The sequence below is a fragment of the Leptonotus elevatus genome, chromosome 21 (genome assembly GCF_054856555.1).
Source record: "Leptonotus elevatus isolate MCC_2025b chromosome 21, RoL_Lele_1.0, whole genome shotgun sequence".
Taxonomy (NCBI): domain Eukaryota; kingdom Metazoa; phylum Chordata; class Actinopteri; order Syngnathiformes; family Syngnathidae; genus Leptonotus; species Leptonotus elevatus.
Genome location: NC_141259.1, coordinates 7,143,795 through 7,159,909, shown reverse-complemented (window position 1 = coordinate 7,159,909; position 16,115 = coordinate 7,143,795). Strand labels below are relative to the sequence as shown.

General features: G+C 39.2%; 1 protein-coding gene across 1 annotated transcript in view; it reads right to left on the bottom strand.

Annotated features, from left to right (window-relative positions):
• mkxa (mohawk homeobox a) overlaps positions 1 to 14,242 on the bottom strand; it is a 28,899-nt gene extending 14,657 nt beyond the window's left edge. Inside the window, exons 1-5 of the mRNA XM_086065391.1 lie at positions 13,956 to 14,242; positions 13,069 to 13,321; positions 10,307 to 10,466; positions 7,788 to 7,941; positions 3,850 to 4,209 (exon numbers count right to left, since the gene is read on the bottom strand). Of these exons, the coding sequence (XP_085921517.1) occupies positions 3,850 to 4,209; positions 7,788 to 7,941; positions 10,307 to 10,466; positions 13,069 to 13,321; positions 13,956 to 14,178 (1,150 nt within the window). The 5' untranslated portion in view covers positions 14,179 to 14,242. The remainder of the gene's footprint in view (positions 1 to 3,849; positions 4,210 to 7,787; positions 7,942 to 10,306; positions 10,467 to 13,068; positions 13,322 to 13,955) is intronic.
• Positions 14,243 to 16,115: the final 1,873 nt, after the last annotated feature.

Below are 16,115 nucleotides of genomic sequence, written 5' to 3'. Positions count from 1 at the left end.
CTGACATTCATGACAAGAAAATAATAATAAATCCGTTTTTTACTGTCCCATTTATACAGAAGAGGATTAGGGCTAGTAAAGAGAGAAAAAAAATGGGTTGGCAGGATTCTCACTTTATTCTCAGAATTCTCACTTTATCACTTTAATCTCAGAATTCTGACTTTAAAGTGAGAATTCTGACTTTAAAGTGAGAATTCTGACTTTAATCTGAGAATTCTGACTTTATCACTTTAATCTCAGAATTCTGACTTTAATCACAGAATTCTCACTTTAAAGTGTTTGAAATCGCTATATAAATAAAGATGACTTGATTTGAGAATTCTGACTTTAATCTGAGAATTCTGACTTTATCACTTTAATCTCAGAATTCTGACTTTAATCACAGAATTCTCACTTTAAAGTGTTTGAAATCGCTATATAAATAAAGATGACTTGATTTGAGAATTCTGACTTTAATCTGAGAATTCTGACTTTAATCTGAGAATTCTGACTTTAATCTGAGAATTCTGACTTTAATCTGAGAATTCTGACTTTAATCTGAGAATTCTGATTTTTATCACTTTAATCTCAGAATTCTGACTTTAAAGTGAGAATTCTGACTTTAATCTCAGAATTCTGACTTTAAAGTCAGAATTCTGACTTTGATCTCAGAATTCTGACTTTAAAGGGAGAATTCTGACTTCGTAACATAGAGCTATGATTTGTGGGAGGGGAAGTCAGAAAGTCAGAAATCTGAGAATAAAGTCAGAATGCTGACTTTAAAGTCGAATGCTGAGAATAAAGTCAGAATCCTGCCAACTTTTTTTTTCTCTTCACTGGCCCTAATCCTCTTCCGTACATTTAAAATTTGATTTTCCAAAACTGGTAATCAAATCTGAAGGGTCACCTGTCTGTCCTCAAAACAACTTTCCATGGAGTAAAAGCTTTCTCTAGCATTTGTGCCAAGAACAACAAAACCAATAATAATCAAGAGCAAAATATCACATTAAACATTAATACGAAGTAGCTACTCTTTATTAGAAACATCCAGACAGTCCAATGAAATTGTCCTTGAATTGGATTCCACCATTTAAAATCAAGTCACGCTTCATTTCTACTTTCCCTCCCCATCTTTCAACCCAAATGGATTTCTACTATTTTTCACAATAAAACACACATGCACAAACACCAGACAGCCCCTTGCTCCTATAATAAAAACCATATTTGTCCATGTGAGGAACGTTGAACAAAACAAGCTGCTAAAGATCCGCTCACTGCTGCAGAACGTGTCCATATTGACCACAATGAATGACTATTGGTTTTGAAGACTGAATTAAAAAAATGCTCATTGTTTGAAAAAGAAGAACCAGTACAGATGTGGCCTTCATGGTTTAGGTGAGCTACTACAGTGTAAAACCACTTTGGAAGTGTAGAATGCAACAATATTATCATCGATTGCACTTTGTTTAGCAAAGGAAGGATCCTGGCTTTCTGCTGACTTCTTAATTCTCCAATAAAACAAGAAACCAGGCTATTTGAAGCTTTATCTTGGTCGGTAGATTGTTTTCCATTATGTAGAAAAATATTATCCATCCATCCATCCATCCATTTTCTGTACCGCTTGTCCTCACAAGGGTCGCGGAAAAATATTACAAGAACATTTTATGTGACACGACTGAAAGATGAAATATTTCTACTCCTGTATTTAATGGAACATAGCGCAAAATCTTCCTTTTATTTTTGTGGGTTTTTGTACAGTAAAGCACTATTAGATCCATCCAACAATTTTCTATGCCGCTGTTCAGGGTTGCTGTGAGCTGAACCTACGCCAGCTGACTTCGGACGAGAGGCAGGCGACACACCGGACTTGTTGCCAGTCAATCACAGGGAAGAATGTAATTATAAAGAATTATTATGATAATATAAGTCTGTTTGGATATGAGCCGTTTTTATTTTTTGTTAGCTTAGCGGAAATCATGTGGCTCTATTGGCTCGTAGTAAGAGATGGAGAATCCAGTTTGGACATCCAAAAGTAATGGATCCTTGACTAGGGTGAGCAGACGTCTAGGTTTCATCGGGACAGCCCCAGAGTACTGGCAGATTTCGCCAGCCCCATTGGTTTGCAGAGGTGCAAATCCAGGTCCAGAAAGTAAAAATCCTGCCACAGTTTGGCTTTAGCCCCAAGTGGTAGCTAGCGAGCTCCCTAGCTAGCTCCCCGGGTGCTCGGTTAACTGCTAGGGAGCTAGCTAGCTAGCACAAGAGGCTAAAGCCAAACTGTGGCAGGGTTTTTACTTTCTGTATCTGGATTTGCCACCTCTGTTGATTTGTGTAATTTTCACACAGGTCCTCTTCCTGGCATCCCATTTTTTCTTTTGTATTTTTTTTCAAGTCAGTTGTCACAGTTGTTACATTTACGTTATCGTTCTCAATCTCATCCTCATCTAATCGCTAACAGCCATGTTTTGGTCATACCTGAACTAGAACTATTTCCTGCTTCCGTGTCTAAGAATCGTGGGAAATGTAGTCCGACACTCTAAAAAAACAATTGTTTAAACAAGAGAATTGTTGACCAACTTAATAAAATTGCTTCAAGTGGTAAAGCACAATTGAGTTAAGTTAATCCAAAGTAAATATATTAAGTTTAATTAATTATGAGTTTATTCAACTTAAAGCTACTGAACGCAGATTTTTTTTTAAATCGCTACTGCCACTTGTGGCCATAAACTGTAACTGCATATTCCCAGCTTTACGTACACAACATGTACATGACGTCACATACGCAGACAAAGGGTGGGAAATTCAAACCCGAATGCAGTCTGAAAACCATTGGCCAGAGGCTTGCAGAAGTTCTCATTATGAACAGCTACGGTGTTTATCAATTTTTTACAAAAATGTTTCAGTTATAAATGGTAAAAAAAAAAAGCTATAGTAAAGATATTTTTGGGCAAATTGTTACAGAGTGCAACTTTGGATTAACTTTATTCAATTGTGTGTTACCACTTGAAGCAATTTTATTAAGTTGATCAACAATTCTCTGCTTAATCTTAAATTTGTTGAACAATTCTCTGTTTTTAGTGTACTAGCCTAATCCTGCGGTAGCTGTTGCGACCCAACGCAAGATGAGATTTTCGGGCAGCGTGTTTCTAATGTTACAATGTTGGGATATAAATAAATGGCGCAGCCATCTTACAATGGCTGCCAGAACCGAGCAAAAATGGTTGGATAATGGTGAATGCGTTGCCTTGTTTAAAGATGTTGAACTGTTTACAAAAATAGCATTTAGCATTAGCTTAAGTAAAAGCACAACCACCGACCACCAGATTGACTAGCAATTAAATTTGTTATAAATAGTTCCTTATGAGAATTGCAAATGTACTGTAGTGTCTTAGTTTTTAATTACGAAAATCTTCTCAATATCTTTGACTGATTTAGGTAACACCCATTTGGAAATAATGCTGCCTGTGAAGTTCCAAGGAAAGTAAGTGTGTTTGCCCACTTTCTCCACAGGACCTTGTGGAGAGGATAAAAAGCAGGCCAATCAGTAGTCTTAAGGGAGAGCATGTTCCATACAGCCTTGTTGTGTCTGGCTTTGTTCGAGCCTGGTCAGAGGAAGCCGGCTGGAGGGAATTCCTCGTCTGCCGTGAGCGTGCGCTCCAATGTGTGAACATGCGTGCTACTGGGACTCATAACTGCATTAAGAAAATCGCATTCCTCCTCGCAAGCGCCGTATCGAATAGAACAAGGCAGATGGGACGCGAGTGTGATTAACAGGCGGAGGAATAACATCGCAGCTGCGAAAAGTAAAACAAAAGTGCGCAGATGGAGGGGACGAAGAGTGCAAGACGGAATGCAAGAAACGTGGCTCCTTACCAGCGCGATAAACAAAGTTCGCCTCGGCCTCCGAGGAGGTCGGCGAGAGCAGCTCGTCGTCGTACTCGTTGGAGCTGAAGGAGCCCGAGTGGTTCCTCTTGCGAGCGTCCATGACGGCGTTGGCCACCATGACGTGGCGCAGCGAGTCGTTGAGATAGCGGTGCAGCAGGCTGCTCTTGTATTTGGGCGGCGACACGTAGTCGTCCGCCAGCGAGGCGGACTCGCTGGCCGAGCGGAGGCCCGCTCCCATCCCCATGGTCATGCCCATCATGGCGGAGCCTTCCTTCTTAATCACGCTCTGGTACATGGGCTTGGTGAGCTCCACGGCGCCGTTCTGGGTCCTCTGAGGGTTGTCGCCGTCTAATACATTGAAGAACAATGCACAGAAAGACACTTAGCAATCTTCAAAACATGGTTAAGTCATGTGTTAAAAATAAATATATATATATATATATATTAATACATTCTGGATATTAGGACTATACATCGGCAAGTCTACCTTTGTTTAATTGAACAAAATATTAAAAATTTGTGAAATACAACAAGATTCATTCTAAAAATGTTTTATTGTAGTTGTGGTCGCACAAGGCAAAATGACTTTAAAAAATAATTTTATATATATATAGAATTATCATATTAATCATGTATTAACGCAGATCATCTTTTATCATGACAGCGTATATTTATTTTTAAGGTAGCATAGGTGCGTGAGCAATAAACATAACTACATGCATTGAATTTAATACATGTATGCGCATGACATTCAGAATATTTGTTCTAGTCAAAAATTTGGTGTCACCCCCCCCCCCCATTTCTTCAAATTTGGCGGGCAAAAAAATGTTGATAAAAGGCCTTTTTAATTAAGTGATTAATTGTGATTAATCACATTTCTAAGATTCAATTAATCTGATTTGTTTTTGCCCTCCTTCTGAACTTCACTCAGACATACCAAAGCATGTTTATCGTACATTTGCAACTGCTCATTATCACAATATGGGCTCTATGTGAACAAACACAAATGTAGAAACTGAAGCAGAAATGTCAAACAAGTTAAATACGGAACGTGAGTCACAAGTGTAGACATGTAAATTGGATTAATACCACCCTGGTGTCCTTTAAAAACTGCAGTATTATGTTTGTCTCAGCTTGATGAAGTCACTGGTAATTATTACCATAATGTGTGGGTTAAAAAAAAAAAAAATTATATATTTTTAATGACACTTTTTGATGCCATGAACGTGACTAATATGTTATTTTAAATTTTAATTACTAGTCATTTTAATGGTTAAAGACGGTCTGTTTATGAACACTTGTCTAGTGCTAAAAAAAAAATGATGAAAAGCTCAATACAAATGAACTAATGTTTAATTTCCGTTGGCATCCCACTCAAGAGGATAAAGCAGCTGAGAAATGTGCAAGCCATAATGGATGTGAGATTGTTTCCTATCCATTTCAAGCACATTGCCCCACTATTTCCGTCTGCAGAAAGCTTACGGCACTATCCGTGGCACCGTGCACTGCTAAGGTAATCAAATTAAATAAGGCCCCTGATGAAAGAAGCAGGGGAAAATATATATATATTTTTTTAAAGTTCTGGAAAATCAGATATCAGGAGGGAAATCAAGCGCTCCAATCTGGATCGTTTTGTAGCTTGGGCAGGTTGGATGTAGTCTAGACCAAATTTTAATCTGAGCAGAGATTCTCAAAGTCCACCATGTTGATCTGCCATTATGATCACATGGCCGACATCCAAGTCTGGCACCTCTCTAAATAAACGCCCAAACATCTCAAAAATTTTCTTTGGGTGTGCTACGAAACGAGTTCGCCAAAAAGAATGGTCAACGGGTCAGCGGGGTCACATGTACTCCCTAAATAGTCCCTGGAGCAAAAAGCATAGACTTTAAAAATAATGGTGGGCCTTTCGGTGTATTGGTCAAATGTGGGATAAGGCTTGCGGAAAGCTTCATAACCATAATGTGACAGGGGGGAAGAGTCCGGGAGATATAGCGAGCCACTGGTGGTACAATGGCATGTGGCGGACACAATGCAAACAACATGCGCACATTCCTTCGCCGCCGCACGCTCCACCTCGGCCTCTCAAAGGACGTAATTAAAGATTACTCACACCGCAGCGCTCTTCCTCTCTGTTCAATCTTTCACTATGCGAGTATACGCTGTATGTTTTTTGTTTATGGATTTATTCCCCGCGCGATGTTTTCTGTCCTGTCAGTGGCTAGCAAGAGGCGCTTCTTGCCCCCGGGAAGCAGCGTGTGTTTGCAGTAAGTACATAGTTGAGAGAAAGTTAGTCATTCACAATTGCAGACTGGGCGACAGAGGTTGGCTCAGCAGGGTGTCTTAATAACAGCGTGTTACAACCCGCTAGCCTCTGTGGCTCTAAGCTAGGTCACAACACTTGCCATAAAATACAATGTATGCTATACGCTGCGCTCAGAACAACTTTCTGTGTTCTGTTAGCATGTTCTGAAAGATAGATTTTACTATCAGAGGTAAGACATGTTAGGAGAGCACACTGGGTTTACTAGCTAGCTAGCTATCTTAAATTTGAGACTAGAAACCCGAGCCTTGTAGGTGGGGGATCAAAAGGTGGACAAGCTAACCGACGAGCTAAAATGTAGCGCAAGCACTGTGCTGATCAAATTGAGTTCAAGATCCCAAATTAAATGTTGAACGGTCTCCTGGAACTGCTTGTTCAACTTCCAAGAGTTTATTGAATTTGAATCAAATGTTCTCAGAACAGAAGCAGTGTCACACAAGCTGTAATTTGACTACAAGCAATAAAAAGGTTGCAAATTTGTATCTTGTATCTAATCTTTCTAATTTCCTGTAGATTGACATGTAAATTGGTTTGAGTCAGTTTTGTGTAACCCTTCCAAAACCTGAATATTGCACAGAAATCCAAACATGCCCATATTCGGGGGTTTTAAAAACCTGACCCCTGGGGTACTCCTTTTTTAATCTTAATATTTGGTCATATAAATGCATATCAGCATCCTTTCTTCGCAATGAAAATTGGTCTTTTAAAGATGCAGTGGAAATTGCCTTCAATGGCCTTTATATTTAAACCAAGAGCAAAACTATCACAAGTGCTTCATGAAGCTTCATTTTAACATCACTATTAAGTAACTGTCCACTCATGTACATAAACGTGTTATTCCGAACGTTTTAGAAACAGGAATTTTGACCATAGTCATAATATTGACTACATGTTAACATAGTCAGTGACACTTTATATAAATAGACAGTTTTTACTAGGGATGGGCGAGTACCAGGTATCGGTCTTGGTGCCGTACCAGCCTTATTTTAAGGTATCGGTATTCGTGACCCTCTAGTGCCGTTTTACAGGAACTAGAAATTAGGGGACTAGAAAATTGTCATTCATTTCATGCAATTTTAAGGAAAATGCTGTATTGGGATTTATAAGCCTTACTTTAAAACGTATCTGTCATTATTTGGGGGTGGGGATTTAATGTACTAGTGGTATCAGTAACTGGTATCGGTGACTAGTCAAGAGTTGAGTGTCGTATCGGTCTGAAAAAAAAGTGGGTTTGAACCTTCCTAGTTTTTACATTTGTTTTTTGGGTTCTAAAAATATGTGTTTGGCTGTGAGTACCAGAAGTGGCAAATCCAGGTCCAGAAAGTAAAAATCCTGCCACAGTTTGGCTTTAGCCTCAGGTGCTAGTTAGCTCCCTAGATAGCTCCCATGATGCTCGTTTATCTGCTTAGAGAGCTAGCTAGCTAGCTAGCTAGCGCCCATGATGCTGGTTTACCTGCTAGCACTAGGGGCTAAAGCCAAACAGTGGCAGGGTTTTTACTTTCTGGACCTGGATTTGCCACCTCTTAACTTCATGTCCCATTGTGATTTACCACACGACTCATACATTTTGAGTGTTAGCGTAAAGAGTGAAGCGCGGTCGTACCATCTGAGCAGCTGTCGTCGCTGCTGACGCTCAGCCTCTCAGCGTTTCCTTGAACGTACTTGTTGTACAGCTTGATCCTGAGCGCCCAGCTCAGGTCGGGCTGCCTCACCGTGTTCTTCAGCCGCCTCCTGGCATTGGCGAACCAGTTGGAAACCTGACAGACAAATGAAAAGGAGAGTCCGGAAATACAACCTTACTGTTTTGACTCTTCAACATATCCGTGTCCACAAAGACTTTATAAAAACGTCTGTTCTGACTTGACACAGCGAAACAGGCCAGTTACTAAAAGGAATTCCAGACAGTTTCATCTCATATTTTCTGCACCTAACGCCCTCCACATGCTGGACAGCCAATAAAAATCATCTCTTATTGATCAATGTTGACTTAGATGGATGTGGTCTATCTTTATTCTGGATTTGCTTGGCCTCCGTTCAATAACGCATAGTTTCAACGCTGACCTCAAGTTGCAATAAAAATTTAAAAAAAGACATTTGAGCTCGTTCTTCCTTTTACAGGGAGAGAAGACCATTAGATGTTATACTAGAATAACTACTCATGCTCAATTGACTTCAAGTGGTTTATGAAGGGGCAGGGACGCAGGCCTTATGCTGAAGTACTTATTTGTGATCGAAGTATTGTGTTTCTTATTAACTAAGACATCACACTTCCCTTTGTCCAAAAGCATTTAATCGGGAATGTTTCACCGTAAACCACAAGCACATGTACCATTTCAAAAGTTTTTTTTTTAAACCATCTCATCTGGATTCATCAAAGTTGATTACGTCAAAATCCATTGTTCTTCATAACAAACATAATTGAAAAGCAATAAATAGTCAATAATCAATTATTTTGCATTTTGCTCTCAATAATGGTAATATTTTGGTTGTGTGTTAAAAGCAGCCCATCGTCTAACATGAAGCATTCCTCCGCACTTTAAAAAGCATCTTTACCAAAACAAACACCTCCATTAGGCCATCTGAAATGAGAACCAGACCGAGAATCACAGCTAAATTGAATATTCGGCCACAGATGGTTTTATTTATTTTTTTACCTCGTATGAGATCTGATGAAACCACAAGTACTTTCCTTTCAGGCGTTAGTAGGATGATGCAAGTATAGCTAATAATGATAAAAATTAAAAGACTTTACACCGATCTGATCGGCAGGATAGAGATCGGACGATATTTAGCGTTTTATGCAAAATCTCCGATCGGCTGTAATGTCTTAATTTGACGTCATTGATCGGTTCCACAAAATAAGACATTGTTATATTTCATGTTTATCAGCATTTTTTTAAAAGATTTTCTTAATCTTTTTTTTTCTAAACTCGATCGCTGATCAGTGATCGGCCAAAAAATCCTGATCTTGTAAAGCCTAATAATTAGAGATGTACGATACCACTTGTTTCAGACTGGTACCAGTATAAGTACGCAACTGATACCAGTAGTACTTTTGATTAATAAAATTATATAATTCTTCTAGTTCCTCATCATAAAACGGCCACAGGAGGTATCAGTATCAGCGAAGTATCAGTATCAGCCCGTATCGGCCCAATACTGATACTGTACCCCATTTCGGGACTCACCCATCCCTAATAACATTCATCCATCTAATTATTCGAAATACTATATATTTCAGGATTCTGATTTTATTTTTTATCTTAACGTCGTGAACATTTTCAAAATGCATTCATGTTTTTAACCATCACTAATTTTCTATCAAAAAGGTAAGGTACTCCACTTGGGAAATTACATGACTCACTTTCTGTCTGATGTGCATCATACGCTAACTTACTAAACAACCAGAGGTGGCAAATCCAGGTGTTGAAAGTAAAAACCCTGCCACAGTTTGGCTTTAGCCTCAGGTGCTAGCTAGCTAGCTCCTATGGTGCTTGTTTACCTGCTAGGGAGCTAGCAAGCTAGCTAGCACCCATGGTCCTCGGTTACCTGCTAGGGAGATAGCTAGCTCGCCTCGTTTAACTGCTAGGGAGCTAGCTAGCTAGCACCAGGGGCTAAAGCCAAACTGTGGCAGGGTTTTTACTTTCACCTCTGGAAACAACAAAGACATGGCTAATTCCTCATATTAACATTTACAGTACATTTACAACCCACTTGTTGCTATGCAGAATTTGTTGCACGCTAAGGAAATTCAACCGAAAAAAAAAACGCTGCTCTGAAACTAGCATACTATACACATTTATGACATACTCTGTATGGATTATAAAATACAACATGTGAAACAAATACTGCCATCTGCTGGATCTGATGTACTAACATACGGAACCACTAGTGAAGAGTGTGAACAGAAAAATTGCAGCAGTTGGAAGAAGGCAGAAATAATATCCACGGGTGCGCGAGTGTTATAAAATAAACAGCTCAAGTTGTAAAAACATGTTCTCCTCACAGCCTGTCAGTTCCAAAACTCAAGTTCACGTTCCAGCTATTTCCCCCCGATCTGATTAGACACACACGCACACACGTGCGCTTGACCAAAAGACAGAAGGCCGCCCGCACACCCACCTGGACCAGGGTCATCTGCGAACCCAGAGCCAGCAGGATCTTCTCGGTCTTGGTGGGGTAAGGGTTGTCTCGGTGCTTGTACAGCCACTGCTTGAGCGGACGCGCCATGTCTTGCAGGGCCTGACGCTTGTGTCGCACTTTGCTGCCGCCGGGACGACCCCTGAAGGGGACACGCGTTGCATTTATAGTCCACTATATTGCTCATGCAGTACATCGTAAACTTTCTAGTTCCACAACCAGAGTCGAAGCAGAAAATCTGTCGTTACAAATAAACTAATGCTCTGTTTTGATTGACACTGCCTGTCAGAAAAATATTCATTTAAACAATATATTTATTTTTGTGGTTATAGTTTACAGTCGTGTCAAACTGAGATGGCAAATCCAGGTCCAGAAAGTAAAAACCCTGCCACTGTTTAGCTTTAGCCCCTCGTGCTAGCTAGCTAGCTCCCTAGCAGGTAAACAAGCACCCGGAGAGCTAGCTAGCTAGCACCTGGGGCTAAAGCCAAACTGTGGCAGTGTTTCTACTTTCTAGACTTGGATTTGCCACCTCTTATGTCAAAGTGCACTCCACTATACTGAAAAGTGATTATTTTTATTGCACTTGAGCTTTTAAGCAAAATTTTCTTAGTACACTACAACCACAATAATAAACATATTGTTAAATTAATAAAGAATACATCAAAATTATAATTTGTCTCATTATATTGTAGCACCTAATAAAGTGTCTGGTGACAGCATACACATTTAAACTAAATTGTACGTAAGGATAGACGAATATTGGCCTTTAAAAATATATATATTGGGGTCGATAACAGATGAATTGAAAATGGTGTTAACTGCAGGAAAATATTTACATCATTTTTCACTTAACTTTATATGACATGCTGCTGACACTGGAAACTCTCTGTCTAAGATTTATATGTAGCTGGCGTCAGGCAAAAACCTTGCAGCTCCAAAACTTTATTTTTATTATTATTATTTTTGTTATTATTATTTATATCATTTTTTTATTTTATTATTATTTATCATTTGTTTACTTTTTTCCACCTTTTGTTGTTGTACTTTATTTACTGTAGAAAACAATAGGCCTCTATTGACTTATTTTACGTTTTCATCTAACTTTTGAAGACGTGCTGATGACCCTGGGCACTCCCTGATCTTTTTGTTACAATTTTACAAACAAATTAAATGTCTATTGTCTAAGATTGATATATATAGCTGGCGTCAGGCCAAAACCTTGTAACTCCAAAATCGTCACTTTTCAGGAAACCTCCAAAACAGGATGTTTGTTCAGTCATTACCATTGCATCATCAACGACAGCAAGCCATTTTCAACACTTAATTAAGATTGGTCAAAAATTTGCACACACAAAAAAAAGACACACACTGACTGACTAAAAGTATACATTTTGGGAAAAATATAAAATTTGCCAAATTTGAATCATGAGGTTTCGGTTTGACGCCAGCAATATATATACATATACATATATATATATATATATATATATATTTAAAAAGAAATAAATAAATGACACGCACATGTGTGGACTGACCAAAAGTATAAATTCTTGTAAAAATATAAAATTTGCCAAATTGTAAATCATGAGGTTTCAGCCCGACACCAGCAATATTTATATATATTTAAAACAACTTGTGAATATGGATTCTAAAATCAATCGTTGACTACTACTAATCAGTATCGGCCCTGAAAAAAATATATATATCAGTCTATCTGTAATTGTATATGCCATTTTAATTGTCTATTGTCTTTCCCATTAAACTGGGCACACATCATACAGCTCTTTAAGCCAGATTCGTTTTCCATGTGGCACTTATGTCAAATGTCAAACTCCGCCTGAGTTAACACTTCAGCTTGCTGTAAAATGTTGTCCAAAGTCTATCAAGTGGAATTAGATGTTTATTTATGAAGCAAGTCATGTTTCACGACTTCCAGGTGGACCGAGTATGTAATTATCAGTCGTGTCAGGCAAAGAAAAAAGAACGATACGATGGCAATTTTCTCAACCAATCCTGGAATTAAGTTTAAGGATTGAAAGAGCACCACCAAAAATACTTCTTTTTTTTAAAACATAAAATGATGACATTTTCCATTCAACAATGTCTTTTTTTTTTCTATTCCCAAGCAGAGCACCTGTACCATAGAGAATTTTCCGATTTCCCAAACCTGTAGATGTCAGTATAGAGCAGTACTCTGGCTCCTTCCCTTATCACACTAAAGAGCTTGCACACTGCACATGTAACATTTTAGTCTAACCTCAGTCTGAGGTTGGTGTTCTCCAAATATTTTCCTTGTAATCTAGATTGGAATGAACATCTTAAAAGTATATTTTACTCCCTGTTCTCAACATTGCATTGATCCACACTTTAAGAGACGCCATTTAAGGTCATTGCACCCCCAACCTTGTCTTATTTGCTCAATAAAAAAAAGATGATAAATAATCTTTTCTTCCACCTGTTCCTTGTCACAAAAATAAATAAAATACTTGGAAAACTAACACATGGTCCTTGTGTGATGAACTAGACCACACAGAAAGTTGAAGGGCAAATGTATTTATTGGAAGCAGATGGAGAAAATGAGACAGCTACCGAATAAAGCTGACCTAGTTATGACACCACCCGCAAAAAAACATTCATTTACTAATTAATACGTTATGTTTTATTGTGGATATATCAAGTCATGTTTCTCAGCCGAGCTTGATTTCCCCATCTTATCACAATTTTGCTCGAAGTGCTTCACTTACCCGTTCCGTCGGTGTCTGATGGCCTGGTTGTCCATGATGGTCTGGTTGCCGGACAGAAGGTCCGGATGTTGTCCGTCCATGACCTCCAAGTAATTTCTGCTGCTCATCTCCACCTCGTTGGCCTTCTCCTCGAACAGAACTTGGCCGCTCAGCTGGTTAAACACGATGGCGTTCATCTTTGGCCAGATAGTCCCCGAGTTGCGCAAAAATGAAAATATCCCCTCGGGTGCGTCACCGTGCGCAAGTGTCGCTCCTGGAAAGGACAAAATGGACTTGTAAAAAACAAAGTAGTGCTTATTAGATTATACATGCTCTATAAAATGTGCTACATCATTTGCTGTGTTAGTTTACAGCCGTGCAACGTTTGTTTTTATTCAAATTCCGGCTTCGTTAATATGCACGCTCCTGTCAGGTTCACGTATGTCGGGAAATCAGATTCACAATTTGTGATGTTTTGATTCAAGTGGAGCAAACCAGCATTCTTTTTTTTTTTAATTGTTCAAAAAGCTACATCCAACATGTTTTTCATTCATATTAAAATCAACAACATCGACAAAGAATTAGTATGAGCCATATATTCGTTTTTATTGATTTATATTCATGGAAAGTGATTTAATTGAACTGCGCATTTTCAATGCATCACAATCAGCACTGCAGGTTGCATTTACTTACATTATTGCACTTGTCACGCAGGAATAAATGTGCACCGAATTTATATGATGGGACTGATAAAGTACATTGTCTATTAATTATGCATTTCCAGGACAATTGAGTTCTCAAGTGCATCATGTAGCCTATTAGTTTATCAACGCAAGTCATTTCACTCAGGTGTCAATTCCAAATTGCTGCGTGCCATCAAAAAAAAAAAGCCTTTGCATGCATTTTACCTGTCCCGGGCTCCTCCTGAGTCAGTCCGCGATGTAGAGCAGTAATCCTGTCTCCTCCGGCCCATTCCCCGCTCACATGTTCCCCTCTGCAGGTCTCGTGTCCAAACTCGCGGAGCTCCGGCTCCTCTGCAGCTTTATCCGGCGACCTGCGCCGCTCAGCCCGGGACTCTGAATATGTCACCCTGCTCATGTTTCCTCGCACACAAGCCGAGCCTGCGAACATACTGGGGATGGCTTAGGCCGGTTCATGGGCAGGGTCGGCGGGCGGGGAGGTTCGGGAGGCGGGGACCAGGCACTCACTGCGCGCCGCTGCAAAAAGTTAACTGTGACCAAATTTCATCTGATTGAAATACATTTGCGCTCAGACGACATTAGTTACTTTCAGTTGAAATTGACATTTCGTTTTTCAATTGGGGTAAATTATATGAATTCATAAATTGCTGACAAAATTAAACCACATCTGGGCTCAAACTGATAACAAAATACACATTTTGAAGAGCTTCAGTTGTTTATTAAAGCAGACAAGTTCAAAGTGATAGTGCATTTCAATGCAAATGTAAGTTTCAGAAATGACTAAGATTGAAGTTAATTTGTTAAAATATATATTTACTTATACATTTATGTTTTTAGAATTATTTATTTCCATACGTATATATACATAGGTAGCGTTGAATCTGCTGTTCTCACTCACTTGCATTTACCGAAAGTTTGCTAGCTCCTGATTAGTTAGCGTTGGTCAGCTGATGAGTTGTCAGGAAGTGTTGTCGCTGTCAACGCGTGTGTGACGTGACAAGTATGGCGTCGTCCCTGAACAAATCCGTCTCCAATGCTGCTTTCTCTAACCACCAACGAACCCTCACGTTACACAAACAATATGCACATTAGTGTAATAAGAATAACAAGAAAAACGTTTCTTTAGGCTTAGGACACAAAACATGTCACTTGAACTGAAAATAGTCTCCTACCTAAAAAAAACTAAACAAAAAACAGACAGTATGAATCCTTAAAAAAAAGAAAAAGAAAAAAAGAATGATTTCTGTATCCAGTTGGAATTAAAATGGTACCTATTACTTTTGGGGGGAAAATAAATATAATATTACTACTCAAAATTTGAAAGTAATTAGTTACACTACTCATGACTGGGGAAAATATTACTTTTAGTTACTTTCTCAACAGTGCTGGTGACCAGTCTAGGGTGAACTCCCTAGCTTGACAAAAGTTGAGGCTCTAGGTCAGTCCCAGCCCTGATGATTAATTATGTGTTATAGAAAATAAACAGATGAATGAAAATGATATGCTGATTAAAAATCCCGAGAGTACAACCCAGTCTCCAGACGTTGCTTCCTCATTGGAACGCGTCTGGAACCGAGGAGGTCTTCCAAATATTTGCACCGCTTCAACATGGTGTTCAAGCATAAAATAACTGGGATCATCTCCAGCTCCCCGCGATCTAATACAAGATAAGTGGTGCAGAAAATGGACGGGTGGATTGTATTCATTAGTCGTTTAAAAGGCGAAGTGATGACAGCGCATGAAAATTGTCCGAAAAATGTCCATCTGAGTGTAAAACGCAATAAAACGATTTAGTGTAATCAGAGAAGCCGTCTGAAGCCAAAGCTATGCTGCAATCCTCGTGTTTCCCCCCCCCCCCCCCTCCTTCAACATGAATTATTCCATCAGAATCAAACCAAACGCAACCCCATGCTGCAACATTCTGAAAACTGTTATTTATAACATTTGATGTACGTCTGTCATGATGGGAATACTAAAAATCACTCCATCCATCCAGAATCAAAATTGTATGTTTCCTAATATATACATAGATGTACTGCTTACTAAAAAGAAGAAAAAAATGGGTAATCTGGTTCACCTGTGTGCATTCGGGGTATACCCTGGACTGTGTGTGCTTGTTGGTGTTGCTGGGCTCAGAACAGGATGTGATATTCCGTAGCAAAGCGCACGTGATGACCAGCTGTCAAATTACAAACGCTTATCGCATACCACAAGCAGTGAGAAAAATGGTAAAGGATAGCACAACCTTTAACCTCCCATCTCGGATCGGATCGCCTTTGAAATCGACGGTGTTGTTGTTGCGAGTCTGAGCAATAATTCCTCAAATTAGGAAAAGAGCTCACTATAAAGAAATGAAAATATGCACTC